Raw genomic sequence first — 22,604 nt, forward strand, 5'->3', positions numbered from 1 at the left:
AAAAAAAAATGAAAATACTCAGGTTCCATTTGGTTATATACGATCCTGTTTATGGTTTTATTATTGCACTTTACATTTTTGGTTGTATAACTTTGACCTATACTGTACGATTGTTTTATTTTTTGTATGAACCTTGATGTTTTTTCATGATAAAAATTATTTGGGGAAAAAAAAAAACCTTAAGTGAATACATTTGTCAGCATCTAGGCAAAACAAATTCTGGGCCGAATGACCCCTTAATTTAAAAAAAAAAAAATCTAAATCATTCCCAGCCAAATGTTGAGTGTGTGTATCATGTTGGACCTGCTGCCTAAGTTGCTGGCTGCCGTCTCTTACAGCTTTACTGAAACGTGTCAGCTGATTACAGGCAGCATCTGTGTTATCTTGCCGTAGGCTTCAGACTTCCTAACGTGGGCTGCTCTGCATCCTGTTTATCTTATAATAAACAGCGGGAATGATCGGTCAGAGAAAATCACCTCATTGGTTCATTTCCATTCTCTTGCAGCATGTTTGGAAAAAGAACTCAAACACAACTAAAAGGATAAGCAGCAAGAATAAAAAAGTTCAAAAAAGCCCTAGCAATTAAACTAGCAACTAAATACATATCTGTAAGGCCAACCATTTTTAATACCATAGCTTATATGAGTCCAATTCAAATAATTCGAGCCAGCCCAGGTGGGAGAGGGCTCACTAGGAGAAGGCTGAGGAAATTTAAACATGGAACATTGATGTGCATATAAAGATGACACAAATGCAATGTGCTATCATTAATCACAATCCTAAAATGTCATTAGTCACAGATTTTCTTGGCTTCCCTCTATTTGTGTGAAGAATAATTGCCGTCAGAGCTTCTGGGCATCCTAGCCATAACTCTGATGTCACCGTTGGCGCAACTTCAGCCATAGCAGCTCAGATGGCTGCTATGGGGATAGAATGGGAGGGGAGCTCACTAGGAGGTTGTTGAGGCAACTTTATCATGGGAAATGGTGTGCATGTAAAGATAACACAGTTCTAGTTCTGTTTAATTAACCCTGATCCTGAGCTGTTAGTCTGAGAATAAATGTATTACCCCAAGAACTTCTAGTCCTTCTGGCCATCACTCTGATGATTACCCTGTATGCACTTCAGATGATATAGAGACAAACGGTCATCAGCACAGATCCATGAACGACTGACTGGTAATGACCACTGTAAAAGGGAGGACAGCATGGACTACCGCTCACTTGTCCTCCTCCCTTCTTTCTCCATACAACAGAATGGGCGCTCATTCATTAACCTGTCACTCTCCGTTGCTGGAAGCAAACATGAAAGTTTGATTTCAGTGACAAAAAATTTATGAATTCTTAGATAAGAATAAATAAAACATTTAGGACATTTTGGCTACAGTTTAAAAAAAGTTTGTAGTTTAAGGTTATAAAGAAAGTGGACCCTAACAGTGTAATAATAATTTGAAACAATAATTTACTTTTTTTTTTCTTACTCACAATAAGTGAGTAAGTCACTTAAGTCACAATTTTTAGCACTTGCTGGCAGAAAAAGTAGAATTTAGAATTTCTGTACCAAAGCCAAGAAAAAAAATCAGTTGGTGCTGCTACGGTACTTGTCAATACTGGTGAGCTACTGATTACAATTAACTGTTTCCCTACCTGAATGTTAAACTCCCTTCCTTACCAGGAATTTTTTTAACACTGTACTTTTCACTTTCAGGTAGTAATTACTTTATTGGGTATTACAAGGATCACATGGTTAGACATGGTCCAGAATGTCAATTGACCTATGACATGACGATGAAGCATGCACAAGTTAGTGCACAGAGCCAGAATTGCTTGAATACAAAAGAAAAAGCATGACATATAATAACCATCCCTCATCTGCCCTTCATCTGTGTGACACAGTAGATAATGTAATAAAGTGAACTCCTCACACTGCTTCTCTGACAACTTCTTTCTATAGTCCCATTTAATAGTCTATATACTAGTTGGCCCTAACAATGTTCTGACTTTGCCAACAGCTCTCTGGCTACGTGTTGATTTAGATATGTTTATGGTAAAATAAAGTATACTATGGACTAAATGTATTATTTTACTGAAACATAATCTATGCCCCATCTCTAAACACATTTGAAAGGGCTGTGGTCAGGTCTTTAAGAAATGAGACAACTTAGCATGCATACACCCAAAAAGTGTGGCACTATACAGGCCACATGATGAAAGGAACATAGATGGTATAGCTAAGTATAAAAGCAAAACAAACAATTTGCCAAGTGCACTAAATAGGAACTTATCTTTGGTCCCTTCTCACTCAAAATCCCTATATTACATTCCATAGCACAATGCTGCATGTCAAGGTTATTATTATTACACAGTATATATAAAGCGCTGACATATTACACAGCGTTGTACTAAGTCCATAGTCCATGTCACTTCAAACCTGGGACCCAGCGCTGCAAAGGCCAAAGTGCTAACCACTGAGCCACCGTCTGCCCATGTTAATAAATGTTACTTTAAAGGTTATGTTAATAAACGCCCCCACTGACAGCAGCTGATACTTTGAGTCTTATAGGTCTTGAACCTGAACAACTCGATTAACAATTGGGAACCAATTAAAGTGGTACCTGACTTTATAATCTATATGCCAAGCTTTGACATGAACAGTCTAAAACTGGCAGTGTGAATCAGTTTATTACTGTATTTGTCAGATACAAATTACTGTATAACAAATAAAGCAGTTTTAAAAAAAAACTTTTTTTCATCTTTTGCACATTTTTTGCCAAAATAAACAAAACAATACAGAGAAGGATGACTGCCTGTTTTAGTGACAAGTCAAAAATGATCAAAAAGGACAAAAAGAGGGGAGGAATCTCCTGGGCAGGGGCTCAAACAGCAATAATAACTTGACAGAGGTTCTAACACTGCCTTGCTAAATCCAAAGTAAAAAAAAAAAAAAGTTTTGTCTACTGAGTACCCAAGGTGACGGACCCAGCTAATGAAAAGGAGCGAGGAACAAAGGAGCCATCTACTGGAATGCTGCAGTACTTCTGTACATTACAGAAAGATCAGGCCCAGATTGAGCTCTACAAGCATGTGAGGGGAAGAGTTGCCAGCACACACAAAAACATGCTCAAATTTGAGGTAACATTGCCTCATTATACACCACTTTTACCATGTTTTTAAGAAATATATGCTGCTGACACACACCTATTGTGTGCCCTTTTGTTAATACATTTGGTTTAAATGCCTGGTGTGCAGGATTAAAGATATTATTATTATTATAACACAGTATTTATATAGTGGCAACATATTACACACACAGCACTGTACAAAGTCTAAAGTCATGTCACTAACTGTCCCACAAAGGGGTTTACAATCTACCTTAGTCATTGGTGTTTAATACAGTCTAAGGTCATTTTTTTTTTGGGGGGGGGGAGCCAACTAAACTAAACATTAAAAAAAAAATTCACCTACCTTTAAACCCGCAGATCCCTCGATGGTGCTGGTTCTTATTGTGATCTGGTCCTGCGTCGTCTTGGGATTCCTCTTCGTCCCAGCACCGGGGGACACCATCTTCTGTCTTCTCTTCCGGTCTTCTTGATACGCCGCTGTGAAGGGGGAAAAAAGAGAGCCAGAGCCTCCCAGGATGCATGCCATAGCGATCAACATTTAGAGGGGCGGTGCTGCACCTTTTTTTTATTTTTGTTTTTTTTAGAAAAAAAAAGGGTGTTTCACAAAAAAAAAAGAAAAAAAAAAAAAAAAAAAAAAAAAAGAAGCAACATTTCTACTTTATTTAAAAGGGTTGTCTACCCTTCAATGTAAAGTAAAAATGTTTAGATAGGCTTTAACCTAACTGCTTGTTTTTGGATTGTGGGAGGAAACGGGAGTACCTGGAGGAAACCCACGCAGACACAGGGAAAACATTCATAACTCCACGCAGATAGTACTGAGATTCAAACCTGGGACCTAGCGCTGCAAAGGCCAGAGTGCTAACCTCCAAGCCACCATCAGACTTTGGTCATTGCCTCACTCCTTCCCGATGTTAAGAAACATTAGTATAAACCCTAGGATAAACTTTAGAACTGGATTTATTGTAATTTTGTTAAATACTAATTCCTTGAATTGCTCTAACATTTTCAGAAATAAAATTAAAAGCCTCCCAATATTGCTTGGCTACTGCTGATTTGGATAGAAGGCTTTTAGCACTGTCTGGGTTACAAACACTTGCAGTTTGTCAGCCTTTTTTAGCAGCATTTCAATTAGTTCTGAAAATGGACTGCATTGTGCAGCTTGAACTGAAAAACTATGGATTTCACAGACTAGGCTGCACCACTCTGCAGAAAATGAAGCAGGTTTTTAAATGCTGAAAGCTATGGAGCTTTTGGCAGTCCTGTTTGAATATTGGAAGACCTCTGCTCGATTGTTGCGGGAAGGAACAAATAAATAGTCCAGGTTAAGAAACACTTGGAAAATCCTTTTAAAAGGTTTACCCCTCTTATCTGCTTTTGATTACCATTCCAAGATAATCTAAAACCTGAGCCGTTCAGAACTGAGTGAGATTAGTTAAAATAAAAAGTGTCCCCGCTAAAAAATTTTCCTTCCCTGAAAACATTGGCTTTTACAAAGCACATAAATACCCATTAATGGGCATTAGTCTTCGGATCAACATAGAATAATATTTTACAATTGCGGAAAGAATTAAATAAAATGACAGTTGTTGGAATAGGATTTAATTAGGAACTTGTCAGCTTTCCTGGACAACTCTTAGATTGTAAGCTCTTCAGTGCAGGGTTCTCTCCTCCTCCTGTGTCTATGTCTGTGTCTGTCTGTCATTTGCAACCCCTATTTATTGTACACCGCTCTGCAATATGTTGGCGCTATATAAATACTGTTTCTTATTGGAATTAGTAACCTGTACATGTGTTATAAAATCCTAAAACCTCATTCCAATAACAGAATTAAGATAACCACACAGGAAAAAACTCCAATTCAACTGATGTTTAATTCAGCTGACTTGTTCAAAAAAAAAAGTAAACCAAAAATCAACTGCACTACCACAAACTGCAGTCAATACAAAAGAAGAAAAGCGCAATAAATATGTGCTCTGAAATTTGTTTACTGTGAATTGTCCAGCCTGACCAATCAAGGTTCTGTTACTTGATTAGTTTCTATCCTCGATATTAATCCCTTTTGGTCAATCAAATTCAGAAACTTGAAAAAATTACAAATAAACTGCTTGAATATGTCCAGTGCTATGTCCATAATGCTAGCCACCAGCAGAAGGTAATAAATGATTGATGAAAGATGAGACCACTATTACTGACACTTCTACATTTTATGATGGCTCAGACGGACTTTACTTGCCATGGTATTCTAGGCGTTATCTCCTTCATTCCCCTGTATTGCTCTGGGAGAAGGAGATGAAAACCTAATATGTTAGTTAGGGGAAAACACACAATTGTTCCCCTAAATATTATTGTAAATTAGAATCAACGAATGTCTGGGATAATGAAAAACATCTGACTTTTCCTACCTTTTAAAATCAAGCTTAACGCCTTTGATAGAAGCAGAGACAGCCAACAGCCAGTCCCTTAGGTTTATATCGCTGTCAGTAGCAGGAGGATGAGCCATGATAGGTTCCCTATCACCTGATCCACGAAGGAGAATATCTGCTTCAATCATATGGGCCCCACCTGTAAACAGAGAATAAAAATATGGCAATGCTACAAAAAAAAACCCACCATTAAAAAAATCTTTGGTATGATAATATAAGTGTAGTTTTCCTGGTAAATTGGTGTATATGCTGTTAAGAAACCCAAAGATATAATTCTGGAAACACCTCAGATTCAAGCAACATGCAACATACTTTTTTGGGACTAAGCAGTAAACACCCAAATATAACAAAAAACTGTTATAAATTGTATCGTCTGAGATCAAAGTTTTAAAATGCAAATAAGCTCCCCTGAAACCTGACAACCAGAATAATTAGTTGTTGGCATATGAGTCATAGCTGTTCTCTGAGGATGGGAAGGAAGTAAATGAATTTTACCATCTCAGGCTGTGTTTTTTTATATTGCTGAAGATATTATTTTAAGAGGTGAAGTACCATGGTCAAGAGAAAAAATATTTGTAGGGAGACAAGGGATGTCAGATTTATTCAAGGGGGCTCACAGTCCCAATATTTTTTTTTTTTTTTTTAACAAAAATGCTAGTTGACCGACGGTTATATTAAGTTCCTTGTTTCATTACTGTTCATGGAACAGAAGAAAGTATGTAGATCACAAAACTCTAGGCTGACAACTGGGCCAGATTTAATAAAGCTCTCTACGGCCAGACGATAGACTATAAAAGGACAACCTTGGTGATCCAGCAAACCTGGAATAGATTTCTTAAAAACCATTTGCTATTAGGTGGCACATGTTTCTAGTCATGGAACAGATCCCCGTCAGGTTTCCTGGATCACCCAGGTTATCCCATGATAGTCTATCTTCTCCGGCCTTGATAACCTAATAAATAAATCAGGCTCATTTGCATACAAGACTAAAGCCCTGACAGCCAGCCAACTAGATTTTCACACGGGCAGTTAAGCAAATAGCAACATCTGTATTGGTCAGCTGATTTTGGTAATGCTACCACCTACTCTTAAGTGCCTGATTTATTAAAGCTCTCCAAGCTTTGAGAAGATACACTCATTAGTGAACCTGGGTGATCCAGCAAATCTGGAACAAATCTGGTCCCAGGACTGGAAACATTTGCTAACAATTAGCAAATTACTTTTGTGAAATCCATTCCAGGTTTGCTGAATCACCCATGTTTACTAATGAAAGTGTATTGTCTCCAAGAGCTTTATTAAATCAGGCTAAATGTATCAGATTCATTGACACTGATGTACAGAATACATACACCTGCATACAATACCCCAATGTTTAAGTACCATCCACATGCAGTGCCATACTCACTCTCTAATGCCTGGTGTAGCTTGTCTTTGCTGTTTGCAGCATGCTCCCAGATAACTTCTCTTCCATCTTTAGTTTTTATTAGACCTTTGCTCAGGAAATAATCCAGGATATTTTCCCCCCATGGACCTGTTCAACAGAAAACAATTTCAAATATATACTCCTCCATGGTGTGATATTTATTTTAATACATAGTTTGAACTTGTAGATGGCAAGCAATGACTTTGTTTCTCAGTTTGCTTGTGTTCACAACCAATCTCACATTTAGTACAATTAAATTCCAGTATATTTCATGATGAAATGCACCCCAATGCATTCTCTATAATGTAGGTAAAAAGACCCAGAAAAATTCTAACCACTTTTAATGAACATTATCATTACCATAGCAGATAGACACACAAGCTATGACTGCTAAATGTGCTCATTGAGACTGAGATGCGGAGAGTGATCTATAGGTGTAGACAGATCTAGAAGTCCTAACCAAGTCCTTTCCTTTTATATGCTGAAGGAATCTGGACGTGCATATACAGTGGTAAAGCTGATAATTTCGTGAAGAGTAAAATGGAGTCACAAACTTTCAAAATGGACCAGTTTCCCATTTCAAGCACTGTGAAGAAGAGATTCAGACTATTTTAAAAGTGAAGAATTACATATCATAAAATAATGACACGGGTCATTAAAATGAGACACCAACAGCTTTAATGAGATGAATAAATAGAATAACAGAAAGGTTTTATAGAGAAGACACAAATTACATACCCACAAGCACAGGCAATGTGACATTGTCATCTCTGTAAAAGGGGAAGCTCACAGTTCATATTTCCGATCCTCCCCTCAGAAGCCAAACAACAAGATTTACAGTTCTTACATCAAAATGGAATGGTACCTGGAGCAACATTCTTTAAAGCAAAGAAGTTTACATTCCCTATTACTAAATCTCTTGATTAGGTGGACTTGTATATACATGCAAGTCCACTTAAAATTCACCTTTCCTTTTACACTATCAGGGCAAAAAAAGCGTAAAATGGCAGCCTGAATAAAGTGTGTGCATCATGTGGGAGTGATGTGGGAGCCCTAAAGTGCCATAACATAGGTAAACCCCAGAATTACAAATCCAAGGCTGCTCCAACTACCCTTTCCCAACATCATTTTGCAACTATTGAACAAGAAGACAACCTGTTACTAGTATTGGTGCTCGAATTCAGGTTGTTCTTATATTTGACCCGAAAATGGCTGTCCGAATTCGGTAGAGATTCGGCGGTAAACATTTGAATTAAAAAAACATGTAAAAAAATGTGTTAAAAAAATAAAAATTAATGTTATAGTAATTTAAGTGTTTGTGTTTATTTTTTTTACAGGTTTATCCTACAATGAATGACATGATATCTCTTAAGCTGCGTACACACTTCCAATTTTTATCGTTGGAAATGAACGACGAACGACCGATTGGCCAAAAATCGTTCGTAAAAAAAGTAACCAACGACGCCGACGAACGAGGATAATCGTTGGAAATGAACGACCGGACCGGCGGATCGGATTGGACGACGATCGTTGACCATCTATTGTGTGTACGGTCGTTCAGTGATCGTCCATGGTCTGAGCATGCGCGGTGAACGAACGTTCGCTCACTTCCTGTGGTGCACGTCACTTCCTGTATCGTTCAAACGATCGCATCTATCGTGTATACAATATCTTTGAATGATCGTGTCGTTATCTGTATGTACAGGATCGGTGCCAAACGATCGTTCGCAGATATCGTGCAGGATCGTTCGTTTACCAACGATAAAAATTGGAAGTGTGTACGCAGCTTTACTCTGTAACACACTTTCCAGCATAGTAATAATATGATACATTTGTTACATTTTTCTTTTATCCACTGCAAGAAAAATGTAACAAATGTATCATATTACAGTGCTGTGTTACAGAGTAAGAGATACTTGCAGGTCAGGCATCTTCTCAAAGATTGCAGCAGAGTCTGCAAGACGTGCGTGATTCCCTCGGCACTACAGTTTAATTAACCTGTCCCCGGGGATCGTAGGGGAACTGCAGAGTTCATCTGCAGTTCAGTTCCTATGGTCACATGACTGTGGAAACTTTGCTGTCACAGCTGTGACTGCAGGTGATCCCCGGGGCACTAGAGGTTGAATGGGGACAAGATTCCCCATTCATTACATCTAGTGCCCTGTGTTCTGGAATAGAGAAACTCCATCCAAGATCACATACTACTAGCAACAGCAATCAGGATCGCTGTTGCAGTCCTGTAGTAGGTGTTCCTGGATAGAGTTTCTCTATCCAGGAACAAGAGAAACTCTATCCAATAAAACATACAACTAGTAAATTAGAGTTTAGATTGCTCTTGCAGCCCTTAATAGTCCCTAAAAATATTCCGAATTCTCAAACCATTGACTTCAATGGTGTTCGAATTCGGCATTTGATCACTCAAACAATATCTCACTACTCAATCAAAGAGATATTCGACCAACACTATCTGTCAGCCTAAAATCAACATTGGAAAGGGGTGGGTCAGTCTTGACTTTTCGTTCTTAACTCAGTATTACAGGTTGTCCCTGGGTAACATACGAGATGGGACTGTAGGTTTGTTCTTAAGTTAAATTTGTACATAAGTCAGAACAGGTACATTATTTTAATAAATAGAATTAGGACAGATATTTGTCTCAACATAATAATTTTATATTTCTATGCATGCACAGCATGCTGTCAGTTACTATATAAAACCCTAATTGCGACTTAATCACAAACAAAGAAAAGAAGAAAAAATCTTTATGGAGCCTAGACATTCATTAACTCCTGGAGCAAGCTGTGCTTTGAAAGGCAAACACTGCAGTTTGTCTTGGTCAAGAGTTACAAAAGGTTGCAGAACAGCTCAGCCATTAAGATCACCCCCGCCCCTCCCATCAAGCCTCCGTTCTGCACACGACCGAACAGGGAAGCCCCATTCATATCCAGGAGTTGCCCATATGTCGGAATGTCCTTAACTCAGGGACTACCTGTACTGTAATATAGCATATTGATATTCAGTGTTTTTGGAGTGCAATGTTTTTATACAAAACCCTCCTCCCATATGTTTTTATTGTACCAGTAAGGTCTGCTGTGTCAATAAAACAAGATTATCAATTTTTTTGCCTCATACATCACATGATTATGTATCATCACCATGGGGAAGAAAATAAATCTGTTATTACATTGTGACCCACGTCCTTCCAGTGGTGTTATCAATGTGTGGTCCCAATATTTTGTATTCAAGACCCCGAAGTCTTGGCCAATACAAATATCTAGCTGCTGTTATTTCCTAACAGGTCAGGTGTTTGTTTTGGCCTCAGGGGCCCTTTAAACATTTTCAAAGCTCCAACAGTGCTGTGAATTGGAAAAGTTTGGGAACCACTTGCATTAGGTAACTGTGATTGGTTTTCTACATTTAAACCTATAACTAAGTACAGCAGCTTAGCACCACTAGCCCAGATCCGGGAGAGTGGTCTCTATGCATGGTTTATTAAAAGTGGAAAGCATGTTGCCAATAGAAATCAGGCATTAGCTCCCGGGATCTAGTTCTAGGAGTGACACAGAAGCCAGTGTAATAGAAGCTCTGGTTATGATGACGATTTTCCATGATTCGGCTTCCAGTCAATGCCTCTCCTCTATTCTTTCCTTCATAATGCACCTTACCATGGTTGTCCTTTGTAACTGATGTCACCCATTCCTCTCTTTTATAGCTCATCCTATCAAATATCTTCTATAAATTTGTGGCTATCCTGCCTTTCCTCTTAACTGAGGTCACAGTTTTCTCCACCATAATTGAGCTTACCCTTTCTTTCCCTAATAGGTCACCTTATTCAATGTCTCTAGCCCATAGCTCAGCTTACCAAGTCTCTTCTCTATAAACAAAGTTAATTTGCCTCACCTTTACAATTGAGGTCACAATTTTCTCCTCCATAGATGAGGTCACAATGCCTATTCACCATTATTGAAGGTATTTTTTCTTTCCCCAATAGTGTACCTTACCCATGTCTTTCTTCCATAGCCCAGCTTACCATGCCTCCCCTCTATAACTGAAGTCACCATTTTTTTCCTCCATAATGGAGCTCTTTTTCTCCTTCATAGTACACCTTACCGTGGTTCTCTTCTGTAACTCAGTAACTTTGTTTTTTCTACTCAGATGGTAAGGACACTGGGGGATCGAGGTTGGATTCTGGGTAGGTTGGGCATCAAGCTGGGGTTATGGTTAGCCACTAAGGAGAAAGGTTATGTGTAGGCACCAGGCAGATCTCAGACACGAGAGGGGGAGGTAAATAGGTTGGACACCTGAATAGAAGGAGTTAAAAACAGAGCTAAATCCACACAGCTCACCTGTCCTTGTTCCAGCGCCGCCATCGTTCTTCGCTTTCAGGTGATCTTCGCCCTTCTTGAGTGGTCAGGCCTGGTTTAGCGTGACTCCTGCACAGGAGTTCATTTATACCAGCTCCTGCAAAGGAAGCGGGGTTTCCTTGGCAAACAAAGCTGATGCACATGCGCAGCTCAGCTTAGACACCAGAAATGCAGAGCAATCAGGCAGTTAAGATGCATTATTGCAGAAAGTACATTGCAATAATGATCTACCCAAGCATGGAAGCTTAAAAAGGAACTTTATTGAAGGATAGGCACCAAGAAGAGGGTTAGGGATGAGATTGGGCAGCACTGTGCGATTTCAGCACTGGAGGTAGCAAAATCTGACAATAGAATATATTTTGATGTATTACCTCTTTTCCCCAGTGGATGTCACTATACCTCTCCTTCATTGCTCAGCTTCCTATGCCCCATCCCAATCCCAACAGCTGAGAGACTTCCCTTCCATAGCTCAGCTTACCATGGCTCTCCTCCATAGTTATAGCCGGCACCCCAGTAAAGCCCAGCCTGTAGTAAGTAATGAGTGCGCCCGCTATGAGCACCACAGAAGTCACACACAGCCGGGGGTACCTGCACCTCAGCACCGGCCTCATCCGCACCACACATACACAATGTACACAGGAAGTGGGTGGAGACAACATCACACTAAAGCCCGCCCTTACATTTCAGGAGCCAATCACTTAGCTTCTTCCACCGTGCCCTGGCGCGGGACTACAAAGTTAAGGAAAAGAAGCAACAGTGCGTCACCTGCTGGCTATATGTGATATTGCAGTGCTTTGGTTGCAGCAGGAATCTCTGAGATTTGCTCAATTTTGTAACATTAGGAACATAAAAACTCTGCTGAGAGATTAACTCCAAGATATCTCTAAAAATTGTAAGGATTAGCTAGAGTAGATATAGAGAAACAGGTGCAGTATGCAGTTCAATATCATTGTGAGAGAGAGAATCAATGCAAAATATCAATGCAAAATATTCACTCAAATCACACACCCATACAGTGTTCATTTTGGGATAGACAGGTTTCATTCATGCTTTGCCTTTCATTTGTAGGTGCCAGATACAGTGGTACATTGGTTTAAATCCTTAATCTGTTCCAGATGCTTGGATTTGTATCAAACAGAACTTATTCCAAACAAATTTTATCCATTCCCATGAAAAAAAAATCCTATAGTTATTGGCATATTACACATTGATGGGTCTGTATGAAATAATTTAAACACTGTTTAATACTAAAATACATAAATACAAAAGCAATGAAATGAATAAATGAAAATGTAACCTCCCTTTACCTTTTTGAGAAGAATCGAGTGCCTACCAGGATGGTGCTGAGAAGGGAGGAGGAGATGTTCTGTAATTCACAGAGAGTTATTCACTGAATGGTAGCAACTGGCGTATTGATGCTCGTGGGCAGTTGTGGCTTTGTCTCGAGAGAGGTAAATAAGGGTAGCGCGTGGTGTTATGACTCATTTTGACCCATACAAGTTCTAGCACAAAGGTTGTATACCAAGCAAATTTTTTTGTGTCCAAACAAGACTTATACCAAGTTGGACTTATTCCAAAGCAGACTTATACCGAGGTACCACTGTATCCCACCTTCCCTTACATTTGGTTTTACTTTTGTTCTTTTTAAATGCTTTTTACAATTTAATGCTGTAAAAGTTATATTAAAAAGCACTACTGTTGTATTTTTTATAAAAAAGTTTATTTTCTAATATTCATAATGGTATTGTAAAGTTTACCAGCAAAAACATTGGATTTATTAAAAATAAAGAATAAATAAATAAGAGTGAATACTGAGAACCAACTCACCCTGACAAGTATAACTGCACTTTGATGGAGTATTGGTTGGATCCACTATGCTTTGCTGGATTCTGGACTGACAATTGAAGAAGGAGCATGAAAAAAACTGAAATGTGTCCCAAAATGAACTTTGTACATCCTAAGCATGCACCAGATCACATAACACATGAACGATTGACACATAAAAGGTTAATCCCACTCATGTATTATCAGCACTGCTTTTTCCTTGCCACCATTATTTAGAAATAACAAATGTAATAGTTTAAAGCAATACTCCTATCATCCAAAGATTTTGAAAAAGAAGCTCCCCATTTGTGTGGCCTATTCTCACCTCTCCAGTTGGGTTGCAAACTCCAATCATTCTATTTTAGAGCTAAAACCAATAAAACACAAACTTCCAAGTTTATGAATTCCTAACCCCTGCTACAGACAGTCATTCTATCCACTGGTGCCTCTATCACTGCTGATACCTTCTTCAAAATAAGGACTGGCATGAGGAGCAAAGCATGGCAGGGTACACGGGCATCCAGCATACTTTAAAATGTCACATGCAAATGATTTTGTTCTCACAGTCCACCCATTGTGTATCCAAACATCTGAAATACAATTCCTTGAAAGATTAGTGACACATACTAACCTTCTTGTATTCCATACTAGCAATATTCAGCTAGACTCTCTTTCCAGCCTTTCAACCCCCTGCCTTACCATACCTGGACAGGCCTTATGAGGAATACACACTGTCCAGTTGCCTATTGATTTGGCCTAAACAAACATTCAGGGGCATCTACATACCAGCTTTGCTAGAAGCATTAATGTAATGCAGGTTGGTGGTGGTGGTGGTGGAGTTGTCATTCTCCTGAAACTTTTGGAGCCCTTTTACCATTTTACCAGAAACCTTAGACTAAATAAAAAAGTGGAATGAATATATATATATATATATATATATATATATATATATATATATGTTTATTTGGGGACAGAGAAATCTGAACTGGAACATACATTTAAAATGAAAACATATGAGGTTATGTTGTCACTGAATAAAATGTAGAGATGAAACTTTTAAAGCATTTATTAAATACATACCAGTTTTAGGGACCAACTGAAGTTAACATTGAAACTTATAACAGTACATAATGTAAAGTTATTTATTTTGCATTTACAAAGACCATTCTATGTCATAATACTAGAATACCAATGTGATGCAATATTTATTTGGAAACTTATTTTATTTTTGTTAAAAACAAAAAAGCCCCTGTTGTTTTATTCTGGATTTTGTATGATGCGTGAATTATATAAATTCAACGTTTTGACTGTTGGAATTTTCCCCCCAAATATGTTGTAAAAAACCCTTTGAAAAACCAAAAAAACTTTTGTAATATAAATGAAAACGTATGAGGAGTGATAAGGAAGGAAGATTTCTGTTACCTAATTAAAGTGCAGACAAATTAGGTCCCCTGACTGACAGAGCTGTGATGTGTGGCAAAGCTGTATCTCAGGAACGGGTGAACAAAAGTACAAATCTGCAGACAGGAAAAACAGCTCCTAAGAGTGATTACTAACATACCCCCACTTGTGACATCAACCAGCCCTAAGTCTCAAACACTGTGGAAGTATGGCAGCCCCCTTGTAAACGTAATAAAATACAGATTTTTACAAAACCCTTTATGAACACACACACACACACACACACACACACACACACACACACACACACATATACCTCTTAATTGTAATTTATACAATACATATTACAAGAGTGTCAAAAAATGTTCATATATTGTACAAGCTTGTATTGCTATGCCTGACATTTATCACAAGGATTGACCTGTTTGCTAGAGTTTGCAGGCTGGTGAGACCACTTAGGGTCCTGTTATTAATATAGAAAGACCTAATGCAGCCAATACATTTTCCAGGTGAAAACTAACGAGTCTTGTTTTTCCAGAGTAACAGAATCAGTAGCCATCTCAGTGTTAAATAAAACATTTGGAGTGGAGTTACAGCTAGAACACAGTAATAAAGCTGAAATTACTGGTGAATTTATGCATTTCACATTATAGGATTAGGTCTAAAAAGCGTGCTAGTAGAGGGCCTGAAGACAGTAATCATAAGACCAATATTTCTGTAACCCATCACCTGTGATTATTTAAGTCAATGTTATTTTTCTTTCCTTTTAAAGTGAAAGATTGTGTGCATGTTTCACTGATGTTCAGAAGACTGAAATCACATATATGATCTGTTTTCTTGAGGCCATTACAAATGGAATAGAGAAAAAAACTGCACGAAGATCAAATAAATAGGAAAGTATCAATAAATTATTACATTTTGAAATCACATTGCCTGGAATTACAGGGCCCCATAGCTGCAAGGTAACAGTACTAACCACTAAGCCACATCAATACAAGATATATAGACAACAAAATACATGATTTGCATTTTGCCTAATGTGCTTCAACATTATGGTGATAATAGAGCCATAGCAATGAACTGTCATTTTTATTGTGAGACCTTATTATAATGTAGTAAACATCCATAGGTGTTGGAGAACAGAATATGATCCGCTGGTAGGAAAGTGCCCAGTCCTGTATTACCTGAACTTTATGTAAACAAATCATCTACTTATAAACAGGCATGCAGGAAGAGTATTAAAAGTCATTTTATACTGTGTACAATACTATGACTATGGTATAGTAATGTAGCCACACCTAGCTTTTGTGCAGTTTCTACCAATTTCTTATCAACCTGTAAGCTGTTTTCTCTCTCCACATTGTCCAAAGCATCTAAGGCAGTCTGATCCCACTCTGTCCATTTTTTAGGCAAGCAAGGGGGGTGTTGCAGAATCTCGGCTGTGCCTAAGGGAAGGAGACCAAGTTCTCTAAGAGTTGGCTTCATAGAGATTCCGGAACTGCAAGGAAGAAAACCTTGTTATACTGTGTACACACCGAGTATGCAAAATGATGACTTATTTTCTTTAGGGGAAATGTCAACCCAAACCAAGTGATGGTACTGCTCATCTAACTGCTTTTACTTCATCTGCTAGATGCTTGTTTCAGGTCAGTGACACAGTGTCAAATTCAGGGACGATCAGGTAATAAGAATTTTAAAAAAGGTTGTAAACAATGTAAGTAAAGATGTTTTTGGCAGTTTATGTTTACTTTAAAGAAACAAATTAGAACAAAAAGCTTATTTGGCCAAATATGGGCCCAATCACAAATGTTGCCGCTAACTAAATAAAGATCTGTTTATTTTTACTAGCACCCCAAAGCACACAACATCAGATGGCTCTAAGTGGGTATTTTCCTGTTCCTGCTGGAGAGCTAACAAGCCACCATGAGACTAAAATTGCCAGGAACAACAAATATTTTGCCTCATGGTTGAAAGTCATTGTACCAAAAACTAGAATATAAACAAATACAAACACGCAAATGTCTTGAATGAGATCTGAACTTTATTAAATACAAATTCCTTTAATATACAATGAATTACACTATACAAATCAGCTAAAATGCAGATGAAGTACCAACTACAGGTAAAATGTCTTCAACAAAGAATATGATCCCCTTCCCTAAATCTAGGGGATAAACATACATAGAGATGTCACACATCAAATACACAGTAATGCAGTATGCTGCACAGGATACACGGAGATGTGGTTCCTTTGAACTTACCGGTACAACATAGAGGTTTCCGTTTCTAATTAAAATTTAGTTCCATTTAGCCGCACCTTTCTGGAAAATCTGAGAAAACTGTACCCAATAACCAAACTGTGTGGTTCTGGTAATAAGTAAAGCTTAAAGCAGGTTGATGGTTTCCTTCCTCTTGCCAAAAAAACATCACCTTAGTCTGTCAGAATTCTACAATTGTCATTTACCTTGAGAAAAACTAGGTGCAATATTCAAAAGGAAATAAACTTTTACAAGTCTCACATATGATTTAAGGACAGTATATTTATTGTTTTAATTTACAGCGCAAATTTTGCATTCTTCAACTCTTTGTAATTCCTAAGAAGCTAATATATTGCTGTACAAAGCACTACCACCGTCTAACTGCAACTCTATATTGCAGCATTCTCTACCCCTTCACCTGCAATTATCTTGGAGGGGAAATAGGAGCAGTAACACAAAGAAATATGTAGAGCTCTGTGGGGTCATGCCAACCTGCAAATTTTGAAAAGAATGTTCAGATCAAAACTGCACAGTAGTGGAACTAAAGCTGTAGTCACTTGCAATAACTGTCACTGTCAGGGGTTGTTTCTAGTCACAGAAGAAAGAAGCAAGCACTGCACAAACAGTGCAGTTCTTTCCATGAAAAAGGTAAAGGCAGAAAGAAATAGCGCTGTGTCCTCACTATATGAAACAACACTAGTTGTTATCTGCAGATGTTCAGTGATGTAGTAGACTGGGTCATTGAGCCATGTTAGGAGGCACAGTCCTAAAAAGGCATTATTTTTTACTCCCAAGACAAACGTTTGTGATAGACTTGGGGAGCAAACAAAGTATTTGTACAACTGTCCCAAGATGTCCCTTTGTGATCACTTAACTGAAAGCTAGCAATTGGGTGCCTCAGACTCTCCAGTCAGCTTTAGACATAACTAAGCTGTTGCATAGCACTTTATTCATGACACACTCATAGAACCGTCCACATAATGAAAATCTTGGCTACAAGATCCTGACCTGAATATGTGATGATTTATGATTTGAGCTCCTAGGAAAGCTCCAGATCCTCCCTGTGCAATGCTGTGGGATAATGGGACCCACAGAGCTGCTCTGGGAAACTATTTTCTAGTTCTACAAAAAAACCTAGAACAACTTTGAAAATACAAATAACACAATCTGCAAAAGACTAAACATTTCCAGAAACAATAACTGTATTGACAAAACAAGGGATTGTAGCAAGTTGCTACATTTTCACATACTTAGCAGATTTTCTCCTTCTTGGGCTGTGCTTCATTGTTTTATTCAGCAGTGAAGTCATTAGGACAAGCAGATAGATTGTAGCCATCATATAAACCTGCATGATAAAGTATAGCAAGTCTGGGCAGAACAGGTAATAAACAAATTTTACTGTATTCTACATGACATTTAAAGTCCGTTGAAAAAATGCAGAAAGCTAAAATGACCCAAGAACTTCCTAAATGTGTAAATGATGACAGCAAGATCTTTATATTTGTGTCTCCATTTACTTGGGAATATCACAACTCTGTAGTTTCACTATTCCCTTACCTGTTCCTATTTATTTGAAGAAGCATAAACATTGGTTTATGAACCTATGTTTTTCTCATTATAAAGTTTTGTTTGCTACATGGAAAATTTTGGAAAATGGAGGATACAGTCAGACATGAAGTGATTTTGCTTATTTTTTTATAACAATGGATGGGCATAAATGTTGTTATACAATTTTACCATAGCAAATTGTTGATACTTGTTATGACTTCTGAACATTGCTGATATTTTTACTGCTCCAATCTCTGTAACAAGGAATTTGGGCCTGTTTTTACTCTTGTACATTGCTCAAATGTTCAATCATCAATATTTTTGTACATTGTCTTTTCTGTGATTATAAATAAAGTTTACAAAAGAAGCATAAATAGAGAAACAAATTGTAATGGCAAATACGATAAGTCTACTACTGACCAACTGTAACTGAAATATCACTTAAAGAGAACCTTTCACTCAAGCCATTTAGGGTAGGTTTGCTTAACAGCCCACCAACCCTCCTGTCCAACTTCTCATTCTCTCATCACCAGATTACCTGTAAAAGCCCTGTTTGATCTAATTCCTGGTGTCTATTAGAGTTTACAGAAGCATTATGCCCCCCACCACCGCCACCAACAAACTAGGCAACTGACCACTTAAACGGCAAACACAATTGGAAAAAAAGGAGAAAGGTCACATGAATATCTATACCTGTATGCACTGATATAACCAATGGCTCTGGCAGGAGTATTGCATGGGGTGCACGCTTAAGCTTACCATCAGCAGGAGGGGGGGGGGGGGGGGGGGGGGGCGTTTGTAAGAGCAACCTTCCCCCAGTATGTAAGAGATTTACCTATATACTTGACTGTACATTTAAATAGCTACATTATGAGAAACAATACCCTTAATTAAAGGAACTTGCATTGAGTTATACTGTCTCTCCTGAAATTACAAACCACCTTGTTGTCATGTTAAACCAGTATAAATATGCAGTTTTGAAGTTCTGTAACTCCAAGAATTCAAGACAATGATGTGCCAGGCATTGTTCTCAGTACAGCAAATTTATATTATTGGTACAAAAGGAACACATCATTTGATTGATGAGCAATAAACTTCAACAACTTCCCCACTTCCTTTACGACCAGCATTCCTATACAATGGTGGAGTTGCATTAAATCTAAGAAAGAAAAATCTAAAAGATACTCATCAGTGCTTGAAAATTAGATTCATTTCTACATAATGCAGCATATGTCCCAAAACAGAAAAGCTTTGCATAAAACATTTTCAGAAAGAAGTCAATTTTAGACAGCAATGAGATGATAATGGAAAATGCAAATCAGAGACATGCAGGCTGCCTTCTCTCCAATGAATACGCCACACAATATACACACAGTTCTGTACCAGCAGCTTTCATCAACACAGCAAAAACCAGACAAAAGATGTACAAATTATGGAAATCCTGAGATCACATGCTCAACACATTCCTGATATATAGCAGAATGAAGTCTATAAACTATTGTTAGGGTCCAATTTTAAAATTGAACAAATATATACACAAAAAGCCAACTCAACATCAGTGTTGTTAGGTGAATGAATCTTAGAAAAGAACACCAACATCCATCTATTTTAATTGTTCATTGTTACCGATATCCCAGTTTCTTGGACACAAATTTGTATTATTAAGAGTATCAATTTACTTCAAAAAATGACAGCATTCAATTTGATTCGTCCTTCAATAAAACAGTTTTCTAGCTACAGAATAGCCTCCTACAAGTTGGTATTAGCATCAAAAATTGCTGCTCCTTTAAAAGGATTTTAAAATTTTTCAAAACTTGGAAGGCCAGGTGAAAAAAAAAGAAACTTAATCTAAAGCCCAACTCCAGGTTTGGCAACAATCTATTTATTGTTTTTGTTGAACAATATACATTGGTATTCTTTTGAGGATTTCAGGCTATCATGGGCCCTATTCATCTTATTACTGCTTTGACAGCCCCAAATGCTGAGGAATGTCATCAGGTATTGATGTGTTCTCCATACATAGCAGCATTTTCTTGTGAAGCCAGGGTAGCTTAATATTGCATCTACCAGGGGTCTGTATCTTTTACACAACGGACTCAAAGGAAGTGGCATAAATGACATAAATCAGAACTGCATTACATGGTGGTGAGTCTGCATTACATTAGAACACTGAATTAGGACAAGTGTTGCAACAAAAATGGTTATTTTACTAAATACAGGGTATATTTTTAAATATACTTTCAATCTGAAATTAGGCTTTATTGTGTATGTCTGGGGAAAAAAAAAGAACATTGAAAACATCAGAAATATGTGCACATTTCCTGTTTTTTTCTCTCTAATAACACTGAAAGTACAGCAAAAAATTGCTGATCTGCAAAAATCTAAAGAACTCCTAACTTTTTTCAAACCACACTTTGCTGCACTAATTTCCAAGCAGTGTAATTAATCCTTCTTCCCTATTGGACAACAAAACACACCCTGCAGGATACAGAGACAAGGAGGCGAAAGTGTTCTGTGATTAAAACAGGGAAGATTTTATGCAGTGCAGCAAAGGCAATGTTTTCAAAAAGGTATAAAGGTATCCTGTGTATAAATTTGCAACCCCTATTTAATGTCTCATACCACTATAGTATGACAATTTTACAGCGCTGCGTAATATGTTGGTGCTATATAAATCCTGTTTAATATTAAGCAGCAAGTGAAAATACACTGCATTTTCCCTTTATGCTAAAGGCCACAGAAAATGTTTGACAAAATGGTAAAGGGTGAAAAGTATGACCTATACTGAAGAGAGATCGGTTTCTTCTGTCAAACCACAAACTCAAAGTAGCTGCCTACACTAAGCATTAGTGACATTCAGTTCCTTATTTCTTTCCCTCAGTATCAAGTCATATTTTCTTAGCACCAAATTAAAATATAGCGATATTTATTAATATTTAAGCACCTTGATTATTTTCCCTAAGTACCCCAAAAAAGTCCGGGAACACCAATATGTTCCCAGACTCATGCATAAAACTTTTGGAAGGAAACTTGTCCTTGTTGATTATATCACAAGATCAAATTCTTTATTTTTTCCTACCATGTTGTAGCAAAGAATTTAACTGGTGGCTGAAGTTTTGGTAAACTTTCTGAGAGATTATATCAGGATGGCTGACATTGTTAAAGGGCAGCCTGATAGGCTAGAATGCTAACACTTTACTTTCCAAGTCACTCACCTGGATCAAATATACAGTTTAGAAAAGTTACCTAGGTTGAATTGGTAAGTATATCTGTGAAAAAAATTGGGTCATAATGACAACCAGGTAACATGCATTTGCAGAATGAGCAGTCAGCAAACTATGCCTTTAAAGTAGATTTTAAATAAAATTGAATTGACCGTAAAAATAGTAAACAAAATAAATGTCCCAAATGGATTTCTCTTACATTCCTGTCCAGTCTGGTGACAAATCTGTAAATAGTAAGTCTTATTAACAGGGACACAGAAAAGCTAAGGAATAACAAGCCATCTGGCACTAGGATGTAGGATGCTGGTGCCATGTAAGACTATGATGAAAAAGCCAGTAAGATTGCCATAAATGCATTGACCTAAACTCAACATTTTCACTTTTCATAAAAGGGTAGACAACCCTTCTATGTAAAGGAAAAATGTTATTTTTTTTAAGTGCAAGACCCTTTAAAAAAATAAGAAAAAAAACAGTGCTGCCCCACCCCTTTCAGTCTTTGTGGCGGTGGCACACGTCGAGAGGCTCTGGGTGCTCCTTCTGCGCATGCCCAATCTCAGTTTGGGGGGGGGGGGGGGAGAGATGCCAATCTTGCGCATGCGCAGTGAGATGGGCTCCCTCCTTTTTCCCCTTTTCAGCGGGCTACGCCACTTAATATCGCACCTGTGCAGTGTGAGTTTGGGTGAAGTAGCAGCGGCCTTTGCTTCCTCCGTAGGACCAGATCGAGGGAAGGTCCAGCGCCATCGAGGGTTCTGCGGGATTAAAGGTGAGTGTAATTTTTTCAGTTTTGTTCCGCTATTTTTTAGTGGCTATAAGCCGACATATTGTTGTGATAGAGTATGTGGCAATAATGGAAGTGACATGCCAGTTATTCCATTTAAATGAATGTAATCTGTGATCACAACGATCATGTAAGTACAGCACACTGAACAAAGTGCCGCTCGTCACCATACACAACTGCCCTTTTAAGTTTAGGATTTTAGAAGTACCAATCAGATTTAATAAATTAGTGAATAAAATGAA

The 22,604-nt window shown here is 37.9% G+C and overlaps 1 protein-coding gene across 5 annotated transcripts in view; it reads right to left on the reverse strand.

Moving 5' to 3' along the window:
- Positions 1-11,961, reverse strand: part of FAM151B (family with sequence similarity 151 member B) — a 54,756-nt gene extending 42,795 nt beyond the window's left edge. For all 5 annotated transcript variants that reach the window (XM_072416219.1, XM_072416218.1, XM_072416216.1 and 2 more), the window contains exons 1-3: positions 11,808-11,961; positions 6,950-7,075; positions 5,524-5,683 (exon numbers count right to left, since the gene is read on the reverse strand). In XM_072416219.1, the coding sequence (XP_072272320.1) occupies positions 5,524-5,683; positions 6,950-7,075; positions 11,808-11,940 (419 nt within the window). In that variant the 5' untranslated portion in view covers positions 11,941-11,961. The remainder of the gene's footprint in view (positions 1-5,523; positions 5,684-6,949; positions 7,076-11,807) is intronic.
- Between the last annotated feature and the right edge of the window lie 10,643 nt (positions 11,962-22,604).

Source organism: Pyxicephalus adspersus, chromosome 6 (genome assembly GCF_032062135.1).
Source record: "Pyxicephalus adspersus chromosome 6, UCB_Pads_2.0, whole genome shotgun sequence".
NCBI lineage: Eukaryota > Metazoa > Chordata > Amphibia > Anura > Pyxicephalidae > Pyxicephalus > Pyxicephalus adspersus.